At 50.4% G+C, this 23,734-nt stretch overlaps 1 protein-coding gene across 1 annotated transcript in view; it reads right to left on the reverse strand.

Annotated features, from left to right (window-relative positions):
- LOC139266995 (zinc finger protein 271-like) overlaps positions 1–23,734 on the reverse strand; it is a 57,599-nt gene that overhangs the window by 11,622 nt on the left and 22,243 nt on the right. Inside the window, exon 2 of the mRNA XM_070884628.1 lies at positions 11,881–12,889. Coding sequence (XP_070740729.1) covers positions 11,881–12,822 — 942 coding nt within the window. The 5' untranslated portion in view covers positions 12,823–12,889. The remainder of the gene's footprint in view (positions 1–11,880; positions 12,890–23,734) is intronic.

A 23,734-nucleotide genomic window follows, 5' to 3' on the forward strand; every position in this document is an offset into this window, starting at 1 on the left:
GTGGTCAATGTTCTCACGGTGTACAACTTAGGTCAGTTTATACATGGGTTACAATGATAGTTGAATACATGACATCACCTCCCCCCCAAAGTCTTATTGGGATCACAGGTTGAGTCTCTCTGGTGGTTTACGCTCCCTTGTAGAGCGCCTGAGTTGGGGCTCCGGTTGTTGGGCGCTGGCCTGAGTGTCTGCTGTTTGCGGTGCCTCAGGCCTGTCCGGACTGCCCACAGTGACTGGGCTCTCCTCCCTTTGGTTCCAGTGTTCGGTCACCTGTGGTGGAGTAAACTCTACGCCGTGTTCTTCCTCTGCTTCTTCTATGGGGTTGCTGAACCTCCTTTTTGTTTGATCCACATGTTTGCGGCAGATTTGTCCATTGGTAAGTTTAACTACCAGAATCCTATTTCCCTCTTTGGCAACCACAGTGCCTGCGAGCCATTTGGGCCCTGCAGCGTAATTAAGGACAAAAACAGGGTAATTGACATCAATACATCGCGCCCTCGCATTCCTGTCATGGTAGTTACATTGTGACTGATGCCTGCTCTCAACAATTTCTTTCATAGTAGGGTGTATAAGGGATAACCTGGTTTTGAGCGTCCTTTTCATTAGCAGCTCTGCGGGTGGAACCCCTGTGAGCGAGTGTGGTCGGGATCTATTGGCCAACAGGAGGCATGATAAGCGGCTTTGTAGGGAACCCCCTTGGATTCTGAGCATCCCCTGTTTGATTATCTGCACTGCTCGTTCTGCCTGACCCTTTGAGGCCGGCTTGAACGGTGCCGTTCTGACATGGTTGATTCCATTGCCTGCCATGAAGTCCTGGAATTCAGTGCTTGTGAAGCACGGGCCATTGTCGTTGATCAAGACATCCGGTAGACCGTGGGCGACGAACATTGCCCGTAGACTTTCTACTGTGGTAGAGGATATGCTTGAATTTAAAATGTCACACTCGATCCATTTGGAGTAGGCGTCTACTACAACTAAAAACATTTTTCCCATGAAAGGACCTGCGTAGTCCACATGGATGCGTGACCATGGCTTGGCGGGGCAGGACCAGGGGCTAAGGGGGGCTTCCCTGGGTGCGTTGCCCAGCTGAGCACACGTGTTGCACTTACAAACACAAAGTTCCAGATCTGCATCTATCCCTGGCCACCAAACGTGTGACCTGGCAATTGCCATCATCATGACAATGCCCGGGTGCTCATTGTGAAGTTGTCTGATAAACACCTCTCTGCCCATCTGGGGCATGACTACTCGGTTTCCCCACAGTAGGCAATCAGCCTAAATCGAGAGTTCATCCTTGCGCCTATGAAACGGCTTAAATTCCTCAGGGCATGCCCCGTACGTGGCTGCCCAGTCCCCATTCAGGACACATTTCTTAACTAAAGACAGTAGCGGGTCTCTATTTGTCCAGACTTTAATCTGACTGGCTGTCACAGGTGAGCCTTCGCTTTCGAAAGCTTCAACATCATGTCTCAGCATCATGCTCAGTTGCCCCCTCAGTGGTGGCTAGTGGGAGCCTGCTGAGTGCATCGGCGCAGTTTTCAGTGCCCGGTCTGTGCCGAATTGTGTAGTCATAGGCAGCTAATGTGAGTGCCCACCTCTGTATGCGGGCCGATGCATTCGCATTTATGGCCCTGTTGTCGGCCAAAAGGGACGTTAGGGGTCTGTGATCTGTCTCCAGCTCAAATTTTCTGCCAAACAGGTACTGGTGCATTTTTTTTTACTGCATATACACATGCAAGCGCTTCCTTTTCTACCATCCCGTAGCCCCTTTCAACCTGGGACAGACTTCTAGAGGCATAAGCTACCAGCTGCAACTGACCATTGGCATTCACATGCTGCAACACACACCCGACACCATAGGACCACGCATCGCACGTTAAAACAAGTTTCTTACACAGGTCATACAACGTTAACAGTTTGTTGGAGCATAACAAATTGCGTGCTCTATCAAAAGCCCTTTCCTGGCTGTCCCCCCAGACCCAATCACAACCTTTGCGTAGGAGCACGTGTAGCGGCTCTAGCAGCGTGCTCAATTTGGGAAGAAAGTTACCAAAATAGTTCAGGAACCCCAGGAATGAACGCAGCTCCGTCGTGTTACAGGGTCTGGGTGCTCTCTGGATCGCTTCCGTTTTGGAAGCAGTAGGTCTGATCCCGTCTGCTGCTACCCTCCTCCCCAGGAATTCTACCTCTGGAGCTAAGAAGACGCACTTCGCCTTTTTCAGTCGTAGCCCTACCTGGTTCAGTCTGCGTAGCACCTCCTCCAGGTTGTGGTGGTGTTCTTTAGTATCGCGACCCGTGATGAGGATGTCGTCTTGAAAAACCACCGTCCTTGGAATCGGCTTGAGGAGGCTTTCCATATTTCGTTGGAAGATCGCGGCGGCCGAGCGAATCGTGAACGGACATCTGTTGTACTCAAACAACCCCTTGTGTGTCGTGATGGTGGTCAGCTTCTTCGACTCACTCGCCAGCTCCTGGGTCATGTAAGCTGAGGTCAGGTCCAATTTTGAAAAAAGTTTCCCACCGGATAGCATCGCAAAGATGTCCTCCGCTCTCGGTAGCGGGTACTGGTCTTGGAGTGGCACCCGATTGATGGTGGCCTTGTAATTACCACATATCCTGACCAATCCATCCGCCTTGAGCACCGGCAAGATCGGACTCGCCCAGTCACTGAATTCGACTGGCGAGATGATGCCTTCCCTCAGCAGGCGGTCCAATTCGCATTCTATCTTTTCCCGCATCACGTACGGCACCGCTCTGGCCTTGTGGTGTACTGGCCTGGCGTCCGGGTTTATGTGAATCACTACCTTGGCCCCCATGAAAGTGCCGACGCCGGGTTGAAATAATGAGTCAAATTTGTGAGCATGATACTCGCTCCACAGAAGCAATTGCATTGACATCGCCCCATTTCCAGTTCATGACAGCAAGCCAACTCCTCCCCAGTAGTGCGGGACCGTCCCCCGGGACAATACAGAATGGCAACCTGTTCTCCGAATCTTTGTGGGTCACGACTACCGTGGCGCTGTCTAGCACCGGAATGATCTCCTTTGTATATGTCCGTAGCTGTGCATCAATCGGCAATAATTTTAGTCTCCTGGCCTTGGACACCCACAACCTTTTGAACTGTTTGATACTCATCAGCGACTGGCTGGCCCCCGTGTCTAGCTCCATTAATACTGGGATGCCATTGAGGAACACGTTCACCATTATCGGTGGCGTCCTGGTATATAAACTGTATATGTGCTCCACATGAACTCGCTGAACTTCAGCTTCCAGCGATTTCCCCCAGCATTCATTTGGCCTCATAGGGCTTACATCGGGCCCGTCCTCCTCGTACATCAACCTGGCTGCAGACTTCCTGCACATACGCGCCAAGTGACCGCTGACGTTGCAGGTATATTGCTGATACCTGCAAGCTCTGGCTGGATGTTTGCCTCCACACCTCCAGCATGAGCTGGAGGCCCCGTTGTTGGAAACAAAAGGTCCATTACCAGTCGATCATCTCTGACTATCTCTGTAACTGTCATTAAGCGCACCATTAACAGGTGTTGATGGCCCCATTACTGGCCGCATTGTCCATTGCGATGGCATGAATCGCCGTTCAGCTAGCCATTGTCTCTGTTGAATTCCCCCTTTGGGTTTGACTACATGCTGGGGCATGTCCGATTGCCCTTGTCTGCCTAGAGAACTGTGTTAACCACGTTAACAATGTTGACTCCCTGGTCGTTTGCCGCATTTGAGCCAAGACTTTTGCCATAAATCATTCTGGTCTCATCCTCCCCTGAGATAAATGTCTGGGCTGTCAGAGCCGCCGCTTCCAAGGTCAAGTCTTTGGTCTCAATCAGTTTCCTGAAAACCCCAGCGTGCCCGATGCCCTCAATAAAAAAGTCTCGCAGCATCTCCGCTCTGCATGCATCTGGGAACTTACATAGGCTCGCCAGTCGCCGGAGGTCTGCCACAAAGTCTGGAACACTTTGCCCTTCTCGCCACCGGTGCGTGTAAAACTGGTGTCTCGCCATGTGCATGCTGCTCGCTGGTTTAAGGTGTTCCCCGATCAACTTACTGAGCTCTTCGAACGTCTTGTCCGCCGGCTTCTCTGGCTCTAGAAGGTCCTTCATCAGGGAGTACGTTCTGGATCCACAAACCGTCAGGAGATGAGCCCTGTGTTTATCGGCCGAATCCTGTCCCAACCATTCCTTAGTGACAAAACTTTGCTGTAGTCTCTCAATAAAGTCGTCCCAATCATCACCAACACAGTACCTCTCTTCTGTGCTGCTAGTGGCCATGCTCGCGTGGTTTAAATCCCAGTTTCTCGACGCCAATGATATGTCCTTACTATACAGTATAAATGCATACGAGGCCCATACTTGAGAGAAGTTCACACTGTGACCAGTTACCTTTATTACCAAGACATCAAGTGGTAAAGGTGGGTTGAGCTTCCCCTTTTATACCTGAAAGTCCAGTTTAGGACTGTCTCCCACAAGTTCGCCCCTTGTGGTCAATGTTCTCAAGGTGTACAACTTAGGTCAGCTTATACATGGGTTACAATGATAGTTGAATACATAACAGTGTGAGAAGGGGGGGAGGGACACACCAAGCAGTGTGAGAGGGGTAGGGAGCGACACACAAAGTGATGGGAGAGGGGGAGGGAGGGACACACCAAGTGGTGTGAGAGGGGGAGGGAGGGACACACCAAGCAGTGTGAGAGGGGGAGGGAGGGACACACCAAGCGGTGTGAGAGGGGGAGCCCAGGGACACACCCAGCAGTGTGAGAGGGGGAGGGAGGGACACACCCAGCGGTGTGAGAGGGGGAGCCCAGGGACACACCCAGCAGTGTGACAGGGGAGCCGAGGGACACACCCAGCAGTGTGAGAGGGGGAGGGAGGGACACACCCAGCAGTGTGAGAGGGGGAGGGAGGGACACACCCAGCGGTGTGAGAGGGGGAGGGAGGGACACACCCAGCGGTGTGAGAGAGGGGGAGGGAGGGACACACCCAGCGGTGTGAGAGAGGGAGGAAGGGACACACCCAGCGGTGTGAGAGGGGGAGGGAGGGACACACCCAGCAGTATGAGAGAGGGAGGAAGGGACACACCCAGCGGTGTGAGAGGGGGAGGGAGGGACACACCCAGCGGTGTGAGAGGGGGAGGAAGGGACACACCCAGCGGTGTGAGAGGGGGAGGGAGGGATACACCCAGCAGTGTGAGAGGGGGAGGGAGGGACACACCAAGCGGTGTGAGAGGGGTAGGGAGGGATACACCCAGCGGTGTGAGAGGGGGAGCCCAGGGACACACCCAGCTGTGTGAGAGGGGGAGCCCAGGGACACACCCAGCAGTGTGAGAGGGGAGCCCAGGGACACACCCAGCAGTGTGAGAGGGGGAGGGAGGGACACACCCAGCAGTGTGAGAGGGGGAGGGAGGGACACACCAAGCGGTGTGAGAGGGGGAGCCCAGGGACACACCCAGCAGTGTGAGAGGGGGAGGGAGGGACACACCCAGCAGTGTGAGAGGGGGAGGGAGGGACACACCCAGCAGTGTGAGAGAGGGGAGCCCAGGGACACACCAAGTGGTGTGAGAAGGGGAGGGAGGGACACACCCAGCGGTGTTAGAGGGGAGCCCAGGGACACACCAAGCTGTGTGAGAGGGGGAGGGAGGGACACACCCAGCAGTGTGAGAGGGGGAGGGAGGGACACACCCAGCAGTGTGAGAGGGGGAGGGAGGGACACACCCAGCGGTGTGAGAGGGGGAGCCCAGGGACACACCCAGCGGTGTGAGAGGGGGAGCCCAGGGACACACCCAGCGGTGTGAGAGGGGGAGGGAGGGACACACCCAGCAGTGTGAGAGGGGGAGGGAGGGAAACACCCAGCAGTGTGAGAGGGGGAGGGAGGGACACACCCAGCGGTGTGAGAGGGGGAGGGAGGGACACACCCAGCGGTGTGAGAGGGGGAGCCCAGGGACACACCCAGCAGTGTGAGAGGGGGAGGGAGGGACACACCAAGCGGTATGAGAGGGGGAGGGAGGGACACACCAAGCGGTGTGAGAGGGGGAGGGAGTGACACACCAAGCGGTGTGAGAGGGGGAGGGAGGGATACACCAAGCGGTGTGAGAGGGGGACGGAGGGACACACCCAGCAGTGTGAGAGGGGGAGGGAGGGACACACCCAGCAGTGTGAGAGGGGGAGCCCAGGGACACACCAAGCGGTGTCAGAGAGGGGAGGGAGGGACACACCCAGCAGTGTGAGAGGGGGACGGAGGGACACACCCAGCAGTGTGAGAGGGGGAGCCCAGGGACACACCCAGCAGTGTGAGAGGGGGAGGGAGGGACACACCCAGCGGTGTGAGAGGGGGAGGGAGGGACACACCCAGCGGAGTGAGAGGGGGAGGGAGGGACACACCCAGCGATGTGAGAGGGGGAGGGAGGGATACACCCAGCTGTGTGAGAGAGGGGGAGCCCAGGGACACACCCAGCGGTGTGAGAGGGGGAGGGAGGGACACACCCAGCAGTATGAGAGTGGGAGGGAGGGACACACCCAGCGGTGTGAGAGGGGGATGGAGGGACACACCCAGCGGTGTGAGAGGGGGAGGGAGGGACACACCCAGCAGTATGAGAGGGGGAGGGAGGGACACACCCAGCGGTGTGAGAGGGGGAGCCCAGGGACACACCCAGCAGTGTGAGAGGGGGAGGGAGGGACACACCCAGCAGTGTGAGAGGGGGAGGGAGGGACACACCCAGCAGTGTGAGAGGGGGAGGGAGGGACACACCCAGCGGTGTGAGAGGGGGAGGGAGGGACACACCCAGCAGTGTGAGAGGGGGAGGGAGGGACACACCCAGCAGTGTGAGAGAGGCAACACAGCGGCATACTTTTTAGATTATGAAAGTAAACTAGTATGAAATATGAAAACAGATAGTAAGAGTTTCTACTGGTACATAAAAAGGAAAAGAGTAGCTAAAGTAAATGTTGGTCCCCTGGAGGATGAGACTGGGAATTAATAATGAAGAAGGGGGAAATGGCAGAGACATTGAACAAATATTTTGTATCGATCTTCATGGTAGAAGACACTAAAAACGCCCCAATGGTGGATAATCAAGGGGCTATAGGGAGGGAGGAACTTAATGCAATCACTATCACTAAAGAAGTAGTACTCAGTAAAATAATGGGACTAAAGACAGACAGGTCCCCTGGACCTGATGGCTTACATCCTAGGGTCTTAAAAGAAGTGGCTGCAGAAATAGTGGATGCATTGATTGTAATCTACCAAAATTCCCTGGATTCTGGGGAGGTCCCAGCAGATCAGAAAACTGCAAATGTAACGCCCCTATTTAAAAAAGGAGGCAGACAAAAAGCAGGAAACTATAGACCAGTTAGCCTAACATCTGTTGGAAAAATGCTGGAGTCCTTTATTAATGAAGCAGTAACGGGACATTTGGAAAAGTATGATTAAATCAAGCAGAGTCAGCATGGTTTATGACAAATTTTCTGGAGTTCTTTGAGGATGTAATGAGCAGGGTGGATAAGGGGGAACCAGTGGATGTGGTGTATTTGGATTTCCAGAAGGCATTCGATAAGGTGCCACATAAAAGGTTACTGCACAAGATAAAAGTTCACAGGGTTGGGGATAATATATTAGCATGAATAGAGGATTGGCTAACTAATAGAAAACAGAGAGTTGGGATAAATGGGTCATTTTCTGGTTGGCAAACAGTGACTAGTGGGGTGCTGGAGCCTCAACTATTTACAATCTATATTAATGAATTAGATGAAAGGACCGAGTGTAATGTAGCCAAGTTTACTGATGATACAAAGATGGGTGGGAAGAAAATCGTGAGGAGGACACAAAAAATCTGCAAAGGGATATAGACAGACTAAGTGAGTGGGCAAACATCTGGCAGATGGAGTATAATGTGGGAAAATGTGAGGTAATCCATTTTGGCAGAAAAAATAGAAAAGCAAATTCTAATTTAAATGGAGATAAATTGCAAAGTGCTGCAGTACAGAGGGATCTGGGGGTCTTTGTTCATGAAACACATAAAGTTAGTATGCAGGTACAGCAAGTAATCAGGAAGGCAAATGGAATATTGGCCTTTATTGCAAGGGGGAGAGAGTATAAAAGCAGAGAAGTCCTGCTACAACTGTACAGGGTATTGGTGAGGCCACACCTGGAGTACTGTGTACAGTTTTGGTCTCCGTATTTAAGGAAGGATATACTTGCATTGGAGGCTGTTCAGAGAAGGTTCACTAAGTTGATTCCGGTGATATGGGGTTGACTTATGAGGATAGGTTGAGCAGGTTGGGCCTATACTTATTGGAGTTCAGAAGAATGAGAGGTGATCTTATTGAAACATGTAAGATAATGTGGGGGCTCGACAAGGTGGATGCAGAGAGGATATTTGCACTCATAGGGAAAACAAAAACTAGGGGACATAGTCTCAGAATAAGGGGCCACCCATTTAAAACTGAGATGAGGAGGAATTTCTTCTCTCAGAGGGTTGTGGATCTGTGGAACTCTCTGCCCGAGAGAGCTGTAGAGGCTGGGTCATTGAATATATTTAAGGCGGAGATAGACAGATTTTTGAGTGGTAAGGGAATGAGGGGTTATGGGGAGCGGGTGGGGAAGTGGATTAGATCAGCCATGATCTTATTGAATGGCGGAGCAGGCTCAAGGGGCCGAATGGCTTACTCCTGTTCCTATTTCTTATGTTCTTATGACTGACAGGTGCTTTTAAATTTGAGTGGTCAGGCATTCAAATTCCCAATAACTCTAATCCTGCAATAAAAGAGGGGAGACCTGTGTTTAAATCAAAGAGTCTCCTTGGTGATTCTCGGAGAAGGAACTGGGCAACTTGAAAGACCCGAAAGAAAAAAAATATTCCAAATTTCCAATTAGCAGTTTTTGACCAATATTGACTTCCAGAGGGATGGGGAATTCTAGAAGAAGAAGAAACTGGTCACAGTTTGAAAGTATTAAAGGATTCGAGAGGCTCTTACATTTGGGATCTTTATTTTGTCCACTCGAGGAATTAAATAACAGACTTCTTGCTGTGAATATGGAGTTGGATTATTGGGCCATGATGTATTTACTTGTTCATATTTTGTTAAATACATTTACTGAGTGGATTTAAATTCAAGACGAGGTTTGCAGGCGTGATGCTCCATTCACACAGCGAAGGTGAGAGAGATGCTGTGGGGCACACGCTAAGTCCTGTAGCTGAAAGTGATTAACAGACTGGGTTTTGTGTTCAGTGATCTGAACCTTCCCTGCACGCCAAGGCTAGGAGAGGCACTCTGGAAGGTATGGGGAGCTGGGACTTGTCCATGACAGTAACTGAAGGTCTGAGAACTGAAAGGAGAAAAGGCCCAAAAATGTAGCAGACAGTAACAGGACATCAATTAGTCTCCTCTTATCTTGGAGACATCAAATATAAAAACATAGAAACATAGAAAATAGGTGCAGGAGTAGGCCATTCGGCCCTTTGAGCCTGCACCACCATTCAATATGAATTTAGCCGTAAGGGCCACATCTAACTCCCTTTTGAATATATCGAACGAACTGGCCTCAACAACTTTCTGTGGTAGAGAATTCCACAGGTTAACCACTCTCTGAGTGAAGAAGTTTCTCCTCATCTCGGTCCTAAATGGCTTACTCCTTATCCTTAGACTGTGACCACTGGTTCTGGATTTCCCCAACATCAGGAACATTCTTCCTGCATCTAACCTGTCCAGTCCCGTCAGAATTTTATGTTTCTATGAGATCCCCTCTCATTCTTCTAAATTCCAGTGAATATAAGCCTAGTTGATCCAGTCTTTCTTCATATGTCAGTTCTGCCATCCCAGAAATCAGTCTGGTGAACCTTCACTGCACTCCCTCAATAGCAAGAATGTCCTTCCTGAGATTAGGAGACCAAAACTGTACACAATATTCAAGTTGTGGCTTCACCAAGGCTCTGTACAACTGCAGTAACACCTCCCTGCTCCTGTACTCAAATCCCCTAGCAATGCCATTTGCCTTCTTCACCGCCTGCTGTACCTGCATGCCAACTTTCAATGACTGATGCACCATGACACCCAGGTCTCGTTGCACCTCCCCTTTTACTAATCTGTCACCATTCAGATAATAATCTGCCTTCCTGTTTTTACCACCAAAGTGGATAACCTCACATTTATCTACATTATACCGCATCTGCCATGCGTTTGCCCACTCACTTAACCTGTCCAAGTCACTCTGCAGTCTCTTAGCATCCTCCTCACAGCTCACACTGCCATCCAACTTAGTGTCATCTGCAAACCTGGGGATATTACATTCAATTCCTTCGTCTAAATCATTAATGTATATTGTAAATAGCTGGGGTCCCAGCACTGAACATTGCGGTACCCCACTAGTCACTGCCTGCTATTCTGAAAAGGACCCGTTTATTCCTATTCTTTGCTTCCTGTCTGACACGACAGTACATTACCCCCAATACCATGTGCTTTAATTTTGCACACCAATCTCTGCTGTGGGTCCTTATTGAAAGGCTTTTGAAAGTCTAAATAAAGCACATCCACTGGTTTTCCCTTGTCCACTCTACTAGTTACATCCTCAAAAAATTCTAGAAGATTTGTCAAGCATGATTTTCCTTTCATGAATCCATGCTGACTTGGACCGATCCTGTCACTGCTTTCCAAATGCGCTGCTATTTCATCTTTAATAATTGATTCCAACATTTTCCCCACCACCGATGTCAGGCTGACCGATCTATAATTTCCTGTTTTCTCTCTGCCTCCTTTTTTAAAAAATGGTGTTACATTAGCAACCCTCCAGTCCATAGGAACTGATCCAGAGTGGATAGAATGTTGCAAAATGATCACCAATGCATCCACTATTTCTAGGGCCACTTCCTTAAGTACTCTGGGATGCAGACTATCAGGCCCTGGGGATTTATCGGCCTTCAATCCCATTAATTTTCCAAACACAATTTGCTGACAAATAAGGATATCCTTCAGTTCCTTCTTCTCGCTAGACCCTTGATCTCCTACTAATTCCAGATTTGTAACTTCCTTAGTGAAGACAGAACCAAAATATTTGTTCAAATGGCCTGCCATTTCTTTGTTCCCCATTATAAATTCGCCTGATTCTGACTGTAAGGGACCCACATTTGTCTTCACTAATCTTTTTCTCTTCACATATCTGTAGAAGCTTTTGCAGTCAGTTTTTATGTTCCCTGCAAGCTTACTCTCATATTCTATTTTCCCCCTCCTAATTAAACCCTTAGTCCTCCTCTGCTGAATTCTAAATTTCTCCCAATCCTCAGGTTTGCTGCTTTTTTTGGCCACTTTATATGCCTCTTCCTTGGATTTAACACTATCCCTAATTTCCCTTGTTAGCCACGGTTGAGCCACCTTTCCCATTTTATTTTTACGCCAGACAGGGATGTACAATTGTTGAAGTTCATCCATGTGATCTTTAAATGTCCCCCATTGTTTATCCACCGTCAACCCTTTAAGTATCATTCGCCAGTCTATCCTAGCCAATTCACATCTCATACCGTCAAAGTTACCTTTCTTTAAGTTCAGGACCCTTGTCTCTGAATTAAGTGTGTCACTCTCCATCTTAATGAAGAATTCTATCATATTATGGTCACTCTTCCCCAAGGGGCCTCGCACAACAAGATTGATAATTAATCCTCTCTCATTACACAACACCCAGTCTAGGATGGCCAGTTCTCCAGTTGGCCAAATCGACACACTGTGTTATTTGGAATATTAAAATATTAAACTCCAGCGCAGTTAAAAGGTTATTCACATCAGCAAAAACAAACTCCAACTGTCAAAATGCACACGGTTCAATCCAAGATGAGATTAACAGCAGCAATAACAGCAGAATCCAAACCTTGCAGTCACTTGTGAACTCGCTGGTGTCTCAGTAGGTGGGGTGACTGAGTGAATCTCTTCCCACACTCAAAGCAGGTGAACGGCCTCTCCCCGGTGTGAATTCGCTGGTGTGTCAGCAGGGTGGATGACTGAGTGAATCCCTTCCCACACACTGAGCAGGTGAACGGCCTCTCCCCGGTGTGAACTCGCTGGTGTGTCAGCAGGGTGGATGACTGAGTGAATCCCTTCCCACACTCAAAGCAGGTGAACGGCCTCTCCCCAGTGTGAACTCGCTGGTGTTGCAGCAGGGTGGATGACTGAGTGAAACAATTCCCGCACTCAGAGCAGGTGAACGGCCTCTCCCCAGTGTGAACTCGTTGGTGTGTCAGCAGGTCGGATGACTTTGTGAAACCCTTCCTACACTCAGAGCAAGTGAACGGTCTCTCCCCAGTGTGAAACCGCTGGTGTGCCAGCAGGTGGGATGACTGAGTGAATCCCTTTCCACACTCAGAGCAGGTGAACGGCCTATCCCCAGTGTGAAATCGCTGGTGTGTTAGCAGGTGGGATGACCGAGTGAATCCCTTCCCACACTCAGAGCAGGTGAACGGCCTATCCCCAGTGTGAAATCGCTGGTGTGTCAGCAGGTCGGATGACTGAGTGAATCCCTTCCCACACACAGAGCAGGTGAACGGCCTCTCCCCAGTGTGAACTCGCTGGTGAATTACAAGGTGGTACGACCGAGTGAATCCCTTCCCACACTCGGAGCAGGTGAACGGTCTCTCCCCAGTGTGAACTCGCTGGTGTGTCAGCAGGTCGGATGACTGAGTGAAACCCTGCCCACACTCAGAGCAGGTGAATGGCCTCTCCCTAGTGTGACTGCGCTTGTGTCTTGACAGGTCAGAGGATCGGCTGAATCCTTGTCCACACACAGAACACATGTACCGTTTCTCCCCACTGTGAACGGGGCTTTTTGCTTCCATGTTAAAAGGCCGATGATATTCTGGTCCCGATGAATCGTGTGACTCCGTCAGATCTTGACATATCTTGCTGTAAAATTAATTTAAAACAGGAAAAAGATGGGTGAGAGAGAACCCACAAAAAGACAAAGACAGGTTGTGAAATTGAGCTGAATGAATCTGGTCATTTGTGGGGCCAGCAGTAGGGAAAAGTGACAGTGAAAGCTGCCGGTTTGTGGTAAAAACCCAACTGGTTCATTAATGTCCTTCAGGGAAGGGAACCCACCTCCCCGGACAGGCCAATATGGGCAATTATTGGTCCCACTGGGCCCAGAACCCACCTCCCCGGACAGGCCCACATGGGCAATTGTTGGTCCCACTGGGCCCAGAAGTACTGGGGGTGAAACCCAGCAGCTTCTCCTCCATCCCCACTCCAGCGCAAACTGCTGCAACAAACAGAGCCACACAGGAGGCCCGGGAGCGCCTCCTGCATCCAGCGCCCAGCCCAGGGCAGAACGGCCCGCAATTGCTGGACCTGCTGTATAAATGCAAGTTGTTGTTGTCCTTGTGTGTGGGAGGCTCTCGCTGCCCCTGGACAGGGTTTCCTGATGCCGGGCCCAGTGACTCTGACTCGGGGACCGAGAGTCGCACTCGGTGTTGCCCGGGGTCTGGGAGCCGCACTCGGTTTCCCCGGGGCCTGAGAGCCACACTCGGTGTTCCCCGGGGCCTGAGAGCCGCACTCGGTGTTGCCCGGGGTCTGGGAGCCGCACTCGGTTTCCCCGGGGCCTGAGAGCCGCACTCAGTTTCCCCGGGGCCTGAGAGCCGCACTCGGTTTCCCCGGGGGCCCGAGAGCCGCACTCGGTGTTGCCCGGGGTCTGGGAGCTGCACTCGGTGTTCCCCGGGGGCCCGAGAGCCGCACTCGGTGTTGCCCGGGGTCTGGGAGCCGCACTCGGTTTCCCCGGGGCCTGAGAGCCACACTCGGTGTTCCCCGGGGCCTGAGAGCCGCACTCGGTGTTCCCCGGGGCCTGAGAGCCGCACTCGGTGTTGCCCGGGGACCAAGAGTTGTACTCGGTGTTACTGAGGCCGCACTCGCCCCGCTCCGCAGCGCGCTGGGAGGCGGTTTCCGGGGAGCAGTCCTTCCTGCGCCTGCACGTTGCGTCCCAACTGATGGAGATAGGGCGTATTGTACCGTGCGGAGCACTCTGGGTAAAGACATCCGCCATTGTCGGGGAGTGGTACAGCACAGAAGGCCGTTGAGCCCTTTGTGTCTGTGCCGGCCCTTTGGTAGAGCTGTCCAGTGAGCCTCACTCCTTTGTTCTTTACCTGTAGCTCGGTATATTTTTCCCCAATTCTTCCAATCCCCTTTTGAAAGTTATTATTGAATCTGCTTTCACCACCTCTCAGGCAGTGCCTTCCAGATCACAACTCACAACATTAAAAAATGATTCCACATGTCGCCTCTGGTTCTTTTGCCAATCATCTGAAGTCTGTGTCTTCTGGTTACCAACCCTTCTGCCTCAGGAAACACGTTCTCCTTATTTACTCCATCAAAACCATGCATGACTTTGAACACCTCTTTTAAATCTCCTCTTAACCTTTTCTGCTCTAAGGAGAACAGTTTCTCCAGTCTCTTCACATAACAGAAGTACCGTATCCATGGCACCAGTCTAGTAAGTCTCTTCTGCACCCTTCCTAAATCCTAGTCATCCTTCCCAGAGTGTGTCCTAGAATTGAACACAATATTCCAGCTGAGACCTAACCAATGTTTTACTAAAGTTTAGCAAAAGGCAAAATGCTGATATTTTTGTGATGGGGTTTAGAAGGGCGACGTTAATTCAGTCAGTTTGATGTGAGCTGAAAAAAGCACATTTGGAGTGGAGAGCCAAGGACCTTCTGTGTAACTGGGCACAAACACTCTGCACAGCCCACACATCACTTGTTTCCCACTTGGCATGAAAGGAATATATTAATTGCAACAACTGATTTGATTTTAAATAGTCTTGTTTAGAAATTGTATCATGTTTGTCCAATTGTATTTCCAACTCAAATTCTTGGCCTTTTCATCTTTCGTGTACAGTTCCAGGATTCCAACCCTGGGACTGTACATGGAATTCAAACCCTGGGACTGTACATAAGAACATAAGAAATAGGAGCAGAAGTAGGCCATACGGCCCCTCGAGCCTGCCCACCATGAGGCTGATCATCAACTTCAACTCCACTTTCCCACTCCCACCCCGATCTCCATGCCCCTTGATACCCCATGAGTCCAAAAATCTATGTCTCACCCTTGAATACATTCAAATGTTCAGCATCCACAGCCCTCAGGGGCAGAGATTTCCAAAGGTTCACAACACTCTGAGTGAAGAAATTCCCCATCTTGGTCTTAAATGGCCTAGCCCTTATCCTGAAACTATGCCTCCGAGTTCTAGACACTCCATACAGGGGAAACAACCTCTCAACATTTACCATGTCAATCCCCATCAGATCGGGAACATGTGGTTTCTAATGCTGGGACTGTACATGGGGATTCTAATCCTGGGACTGTACATGGGGATTCAAACACTGGGATTGTACATGGGGACTCCAACCCCGGGACTGTACATGGGGACTCCAACCCCGGGGCTGTACATGGGGACTCCAACCCCGGGGCTGTACATGGGGACTCCAACCCCGGGACTGTACATGGGGACTCCAACCCCGGGACTGTACATGGGGACTCCAACCCCGGGGCTGTACATGGGAACTCCAACTCCGGGACTGTACATGGGGATTGTAACCCTGGGACTGTACATGGGGATTCTAACCCTGGGACTGTACATGGGGATTCCAACCCTGGGAGTGTACATGGGGATTCTAACTCTGGGACTGTACATGGGGATTCTAACCCTTGGAGTGTACATGGGGATTCCAACCCTTGGACTGTACATGGGGATTCTAACCCTGGGACTGTACATGGGGATTCTAACCCTGGGACTGTACATGGAGATTCTAACCCTGGGAGTGTACATGGCGATTCTAACCCTTGGAGTGTACATGGGGATTCTAACCTTGGGACTGTGCATGGGGATTCTAACCTTGTGACCATATGTGAAGATTCCAGCCCTGGGATTGTACAAGGGGGCAGCTCTGAGGCACTTACGTTACAATGCAAACCATAAGGTCAATACTTACCAGCTCCTTCAGGAGAGATGTGTGGAGAATGAGAATAAAATAACTGAGTCACATACGTTCTCTGCCGGGCACTGGGACCGGGTTGGGAACAGACACTGAAGCTCCGCCCCGTTGTTGCTGTACCAGCATGGCCGCGCATGCGCACTGCTTCTCGGCGATTCATGATGGCAGAGTACTAAACATTCCTTTTCAAAAATCTGGGCCTGTTACCGAGAGAAATCCCGGAAGCTGCAATGGCGACACTTCTGGTTATTATTAGGATTTTGCGGCCGCCACCAAGCATCCCCGACAGCCGCCTGGTCGATTACGCTCCGGAGTCTTGCTGCCGTCGGCCACTTTACGGAGTGCGACTGCAGCCTATGGCCTGCTCCAGCACTCACACTGCACATGCTCCAAACACAGCCCGATACTGCACCCGTGCACTGGGCTCCTGTTGTCTGGATGCAGCACAGGCTCCCCCATGGCGAATGCTGGGTAAAAGGCCCTTTGTTGAAATCCCATATTAGTGAATAGAACATGAGTTTCTGTGATCGACTTGAGATAAATTAACAATTGATACACGTCCCACGTGCTTGGTCACGCTGTCATGGTTCAGTCCTGGCCGAGTCCTGAAGGACATATCTGCCAGACTGAGCCTGCAGCAGGTGGTGAGAGAACCAACATGAAGGACCTGGTCCTCGCCAATCTACCTGTCGCAGATGCAGCTGATTATCAAGATCCATGACGAGACCTTGGACAGCTTTCAATACCTTCTGTCAGCAAGGGCAGTGTGCCAGTGCAGCCTTCAGTCACCTGAGGAAAAGAATGTTTGAAGACCAAGATCTTAAACCCGGCACCAAGCTCATGGTCTACAGAGTAGTAGTGATACCCGCCCTCCTATGCGCTTCAGAGACATGGACTATGTACAATAGACACCTTAAAGCACTGGAGAAGTACCACCAACGCTGCCTCTGCAAAATCCTGAAAATTCATTTTCAGGATATCATTATAGGCAGTCCCTCAAAATCGAGGAAGACTTGCTTCCATTCCAAAAGCGAATTCTCAGGTGACTGAACAGTCCAATACGGGAATTGCAGTCTCTGTCACAGGTGGGACAGACAGTGGTTGGAGGAAAGGATGGGTGGGGAGTCTGGTTTGCTGGGCGCTCCTTCCGCTGCCTGTGCTTGCTTTCTGCATGTTCTCGCCGATGAGACACGAGGTGCTCAACGCCCTCCCGGATGCTCTTCCTCCATTTAGGGCAGTCTTTGGCCAGGGACTCCCAGGTGTCGGTGGGGATGTTGCATTTTATCAAGCAGGCTTTGAGGGTGTCCTTGAAATGTTTCCTCTGCCCACCTGGGGCTCGCTTGCCGTGTAGGAGTTCCGAGTCTTGTGTCAGGATGCAAACAATGTGGCCCGCCCAACGGAGCTGGTCGAGTGTGGTCAGTGCTTCGATGTTGGGGATGTTGGACTGATCGAGAACACCGACGTTGGTGCGTCTGTCCTCCCAGGGGATTTGCAGGATCTTGCAGAGACATCGCAGTACTGTCTATTGTATATGGCCCACATCTCTGAGACATACAAGAGGGTGGGTATCACTACAGCCCTGTAGACCATAAACTTGGTTCCAGACCTGAGGGCTTGATCCTTGAACACTCTCCTCCTCAGGCGGCCGAAGGCTGCGCTGGTGCACTGGAGGCGGTGTTGAATCTCGTCGTCGATGTCTGCCCTTGCTGATAATAGGCTCCTGAAAGTGATTCATGTTGTTCAGGGCCGCGCCGTGGATTTTGATGACCTGGGAGGCAGTGCTGTGTGGCGGGGTCAGGTTGGTGGAGGACCTTTGTCTTACGGATGTTTAGTGTAAGGCCCATGCTTTCGTACGCCTCGGTGAAGATGTTGATGATGATTTGGAGTTCAGCCTCTGAATGTGCGCAGACGCAAGCGTCATCCGCGTACTGTAGTTCGACGACAGAGGATGGGACGGTCTTGGATCTGGCCTGGAGGTGACGAAGGTTGAACAAATACCCACTGGTTCTATAGTTTAGTTCCACTCCAGCAGGGAGCTTGTGAATTATGAGGTGGAGCATTGCAGCGAGGAAGATCGAGAAGAGGGTTGACGCGATGATGCAGCCCTGTTTGACCCCGGTCCGGACGTGGATTGGGTCTGTGGTGGATCCATTGGTCAGGATCATGGCTTGCATGTCATCGTGGGGCAGGCGGAGGGTGACGACAAACTTTTGGGGGCAGCCGAAATGGAGGAGGATGCTCCATAGTCTCTCGTGTTAACAGTATCAAAGGCCTTTGTAAGGTCAAAGAACCAACGTCCACGTTCTCAGGCCAACATCCCCAGCACCGAGGCATTGACCACGCTCAATCAGCTCCGATGAACGGGCCACATTGTCCGCATGCCCTATGGTGGACTCCCGAAACAAGCACTCTACTCCAAGCTACGTCACGGCAAGCGAGTCCCTGGAGGGCAGAGAAAATGCTTCAAAGACACCTTCAAATCCTCCTTGAAACAATGTAACATTCCCACCGACTCTTGGAAACCCTGGCCCAAGACTGCTCAAGGTGGAGGAGAAACATTCGAGAAGACACCGAACACTTTGAGTCGCTTCGTTAGGAGCACATAGAAGTCAAGTACAAACAGCGGAAGGAGCCTACCACAAATCAAGTAGCCCACTAACCCGTCCCTTCAATCATCACCTGACCCACCTGTGTCAGTCAGTGGATCATGCATTGGTCTCATCAGTCACGTTAGAACTCATATTAGTGTGGAAGCAAGTCATCCTCAACTCCAGGGGACAGCCTAAGATGTTCATGACAGCATTAGTAGCAGTGATCACCGCACAGTCATTGTGGAATTGAAACCCTGTCTTCACACGGAGGACACCATCCATCGTGTTGTGTGGCATAGAAACATAGAAAATAGGTGCAGGAGTAGGCCATTCGGCCCTTCGAGCCTGCACTGCCATTCAATGAGTTCATGGTTGAACATGCAACTTCAGTACCCATTCCTGCTTTCTCGCCATACCCCTTGATCCCCCGAGTAGTAACTCCTTTTGAATATATTTAGTGAATTGGCCTCAACAACTTTCTGTGGTAGAGAATTCCACAGGTTCACCACTCTCTGGGTGAAGAAGTTTCTCCTCAGCTCGGTCCTAAATGGCTTACCCCTTATCCTTAGACTGTGTCCCCTGGTTCTGGACTTCCCCAACATTGGGAACATTCTTCCGGCATCTAACCTGTCTAAACCCATCAGAATTTTAAACGTTTCTATGAGGTCCCCTCTCATTCTTCTGAACGCCAGTGAATACAAGCCCAGTTGATCCAGTCTTTCTTGATAGGTCAGTCCTGCCATCCCGGGAATCAGTCTGGTGAACCTTCGCTGCACTCCCTCAATAGCAAGAATGTCCTTCCTCAGGTTAGGAGACCAAAACTGTAAACAATACTCCAGGTGTGGCCTCACCAAGGCCCTGTACAACTGTAGCAACACCTCCCTGCCCCTGTACTCAAATCCCCTCGCTATGAAGGCCAACATGCCATTTGCTTTCTTAACCGCCTGCTGTACCTGCATGCCAACCTTCAATGACTGATGTACCATGACACCCAGGTCTCGTTGCACCTCCCCTTTTCCTAATCTGTCACCATTCAGATAATAGTCTGTCTCTCTGTTTTTAACACCGTGTTACATGGGATATATTCGGAACAGATCTAGCAGCTCAAAACTGGGCATCCACGAGGCACTGTGGGCCATCAGCAGCTGCAGAATTGTATTTCACCACAATCTGTAACCTCATGGCCCGGCATGTCCCTCACTCTACCATTACCATCAAATCAGGGGACCAACCCTGATACAATGAGGAGTGCAGAAGTGCATGCCAGGAGCAGCACCAGGCGTACCTAAAAATGAGGTACCAACCTGGGGAAGTTGCAACATAGGACCCATCATCATCATTATCATCATAGGCAGTCCCTCGGAGTCGAGGGTGACTTGCTTTCACATTAAAAATGAGTTCTCAGATGACTGTTAAGTCCAATGCGGGAACTACAGTCTGTCACAGGTTGGACAGAGTAGAGCGCTCGCTTTGGGAGTCTCATATCGGGCATACGGAAGATGTGGCCCGTCCATTGGAGCTGATCGAGCGTTGTCAATGCTTCGATGCTGAGGATGTGCGAGAACACTGACGTTGGTGCGTCTATCCTGCCAATAGATTTGCAGGATCTTCCTGAGGCAGCACTGCCTATACTTCTCCAGTGCTTTGATGTGCCTGCTGTATATAGTCCATGTATAAAGAGAGCCTGGTTGTCGTGCTGAAGACTTGTGCGCCAGAACTAGCCGCACCTCTAGCCAAGCTGTTCCAGTACGGCTATCTGACAATGTGGGAAACTTCCTAGGTATGCCCTGTCCACAAAATGCAGGACAAATCCAATCCAGCCAAGTACTGCCCCATCAGTCTACACTCAATCATCAGCAAAGTGATGGAAGGTGTTATCGAGAGTGCTATCAAGCGACACTTACTCACCAATAACCTGCTCACCGATGCTCAAATTTGGGTTCCGCCAGGACCACTCAGCTCCAGACCTCATTACAGCCTGGGTCCAAACATAGACAAAAGAGCTGAATTCCAGAAATGAGGTGAGAGTGACTGCCCTTGACATCAAGGCAGCATTTGAATACAAGCCCAGTTGATCCAGTCTTTCTTGATAGGTCAGTCCCGCCATCCCGGGAATCAGTCTGGTGAATCTTCGCTGCACTCCCTCAATAGCAAGAATGTCCTTACTACTCGGGGGATCAAGGGTTATGGCGAGAAAGCAGGAAGGGGGTACTGAAGTTTCATGTTCAGCCATGAACTCATTGAATGGCGGTGCAGGCTAGAAGGGCTGAATGGCCTGCTCCTGCACCTATTTTCTATGTTTCTATGACTGAGTGTGGCATCAAGGAGCCCTAGTAAAACTGAAGTCAATGGGGATCAGGGGGAAAAATCTACACTGACTGGAGTCATACTTAACACAAAAGAAGATGGTTGTGGTGGTTGGAGGTCAATCATCACGGCCTCAATACATCGCTGCAGGAGTTCCTCAGGGCAGTGTCCTAGGCCCAACCATCTTCAGTTGCTTCACCAATGATCTTCTCTCCATCATAAGGTCAGATGTGGGGATGTTCGCTGATGATTGCACAGTGTTCAGTTCCATTTGCAACTCCTCAGATAATGGAGCAGTCCATGCTCGCATACAGCAAGTCCTGGACAACATTCAGGCTTGGGCTGATAAGTGGCAAGTAACATTCGCACCACAAAAGTATCAGGCAATGACCATCTCCAACAAGCGAGAGTCCAACCACCGCCCCTTGATATTCAACGGCATTACCATCGCCGAATCCCCCACCATCAACATCCTGGGGGTCACCATTGACCAGAAAGTGAACTGGACCACCCACATAAATACTACAAGAGACTACAAGAGCGGGTCAGAGGCTGGGTATTCTGCAGTGAGTGTCTCACCTCCTGACTCCCCAAAGCCTTTCCACCATCTCCAAGGCACAAGTCAGGAGTGTGATGAAACACTCTCCACTTGCCTGGATGAGTGCAGCTCCAATAACACTCAAGAAGCTCAACACCATCCAGGACAAAACAGATTGGCACCCCATCTGCCACCTTCAACATTCACTCCCTGCACCACTGGTGCACCGTGGCTGCAGTGTGTACCATCTATAGGATGCACTGCAGCAACTCGCCAAGGCTTCTTCGACAGCACCTCCCAAACCCACAATCTCTACCGCCTAGAATGACACGGGCAGCAGGCAGAAGGACATGAGAGCACCATCACCTGCAAATTCCCATCCAAGTTACAAACCATCCTGACGTGGAAATATATCGGCCTTTCCTTCATCGTCGCTGGGTCAAAACCCTGGAACTCCCTCCCTAACAGCACGGTGGGAGCACCTTCACCACACGGACTGCAGCGGTTCAAGGCGGTGGCTCACCACCACCTTCTCAAGGGGTAATTAGGGATGGGCAATAAATGCTGGCCTTGCCAGCGACGCCCACATCCCAGGAACAAATTTAAAAAAAGAATCCAAGACCAGCAGTCACAATGGGCGAGATGAACAAGTGAATCACTTTCCACATTTACACTGTTGATTCCCGTCTGTCTGTGCGTGTGTCCGATGGACAACTGGCTGAAGGTGTGTTTACTACAGAACACGTGTACTGTTTCTCATTGTGGTTGGTACTTCTCCCTTCCCTGGCCAAAGGCCAATGGTATTCAGGTCCTCATGCAATGGGCGACTGTCACATCTTGTCACAATGTTTGGTTTCAGCTCCCCATCTGCAAATTCTCTCCTAATACCCAAAGTCGCTACTTTAAGTACAGGATCGAAATTCGGAACAATTCTAGTTTCTTATATCTAGTATTAAATTGTAGTATCAAATGTTGTGTCTTTGCTCTCCAGTGACACACCTAGGAATGTTTTACTACGTTACATGCGCTATATAAATGGAAATTGACCTATAGGTTATTCTGTCACCTCCTGTCTCTTCGAGACTCTAAATTCCTAATTCTGCACACTATCCCTCCATCCTTACTCTCAAAAATCGACCTTCATTAGACTGTCTGTGATTTTGTTTCCACCTTCTCTCCTGAAGGTGCTGAACCTGGCTGTGTGCAATTGTACAGCCATGAATTAATTCTAGTACCTGACCCAGGAGCCCAGCGCAGATTCACCACAATGTTACCCGACATGAGACGACATTACATAAAGCAGGCTTGTATTCCCTGGAATATCGAAGGTCAAAAGGTGATTTGCCTGAGGTTGTTGATTTTGAAAGGAATTGTTAGGTTAGATAGAGAGAAACTTTTTCCGCTGGTAGGAGAGTCTGGGACAATGGGAAGTAACTTTAAAATCAGAGCCAGGCCACTCGGGAGAGAAGGTGGGTAACACTTCTTCACACAACGGGTGGCACAAGTGTAGAACTCTTTCCCACAAAAAGCAGTAGATTCTAACGCAATGAATAATTTTAAATCTGAGATAGGCAGATATTTTAGTCCAGGATATTATGCGATATGGAGCCAAGCCGGGTGGATGGGGTTAAGATACAGATCAGCCAGGGTCACATTGAATGGCCTCCTCACATTGGTCATGCATGACCTGATGCAGTGAGTTCCAGCTGGGTTCCCATTGTGGTCAGCATCACAGCTCAGTCCAATCCTGCCCTCAACTGACAACCACACACTTCCCAGCTGAGGTCACTAGATCAGCATCGAGAGCAGGGGCACTGGCTGACCTTTACTTGTAGTAAGCCCAGCGGTACTGAGGCCAATTATAGCTCCTGAACTGCAGTGGGGGTAGATATTTAAAGGGACAGTGACTCCCCTTTCTCTGACTTTATATTTAAAGGGGCAGTGTCATTTACCTTGGGATGTCGAAGGGCTTCACCAACAGAGCTCCTATTAACAGTTGCTCCTATTAACAGTCGCTCCATTCTGTACTCAGTACCGGGACTGTAACCCGGTATTTTAGTAACTTGAGATTTTCTAAAATGTCTCACTATTTTTTGAAGCTCCATTTGACTTGTTTAATTTTGAAAGACTTCAGAATCTTGCAGTGTGACTAAGGTTTCAGTTAAAGGTGGAGTAACATTCCTTTAAAAATATACTGTTCTAACCTTCCACTGTTCCACCGCCCCCCACCCCACCTCGCCACCTCCCCGCAAATTTAAAACACTTTGAACTACTGATTAGGAACTAATAACCAAGACCACCTATTTCCACCTTCGTAACATCGCCC

Source organism: Pristiophorus japonicus, chromosome 7 (assembly GCF_044704955.1).
Source record: "Pristiophorus japonicus isolate sPriJap1 chromosome 7, sPriJap1.hap1, whole genome shotgun sequence".
Taxonomy (NCBI): domain Eukaryota; kingdom Metazoa; phylum Chordata; class Chondrichthyes; family Pristiophoridae; genus Pristiophorus; species Pristiophorus japonicus.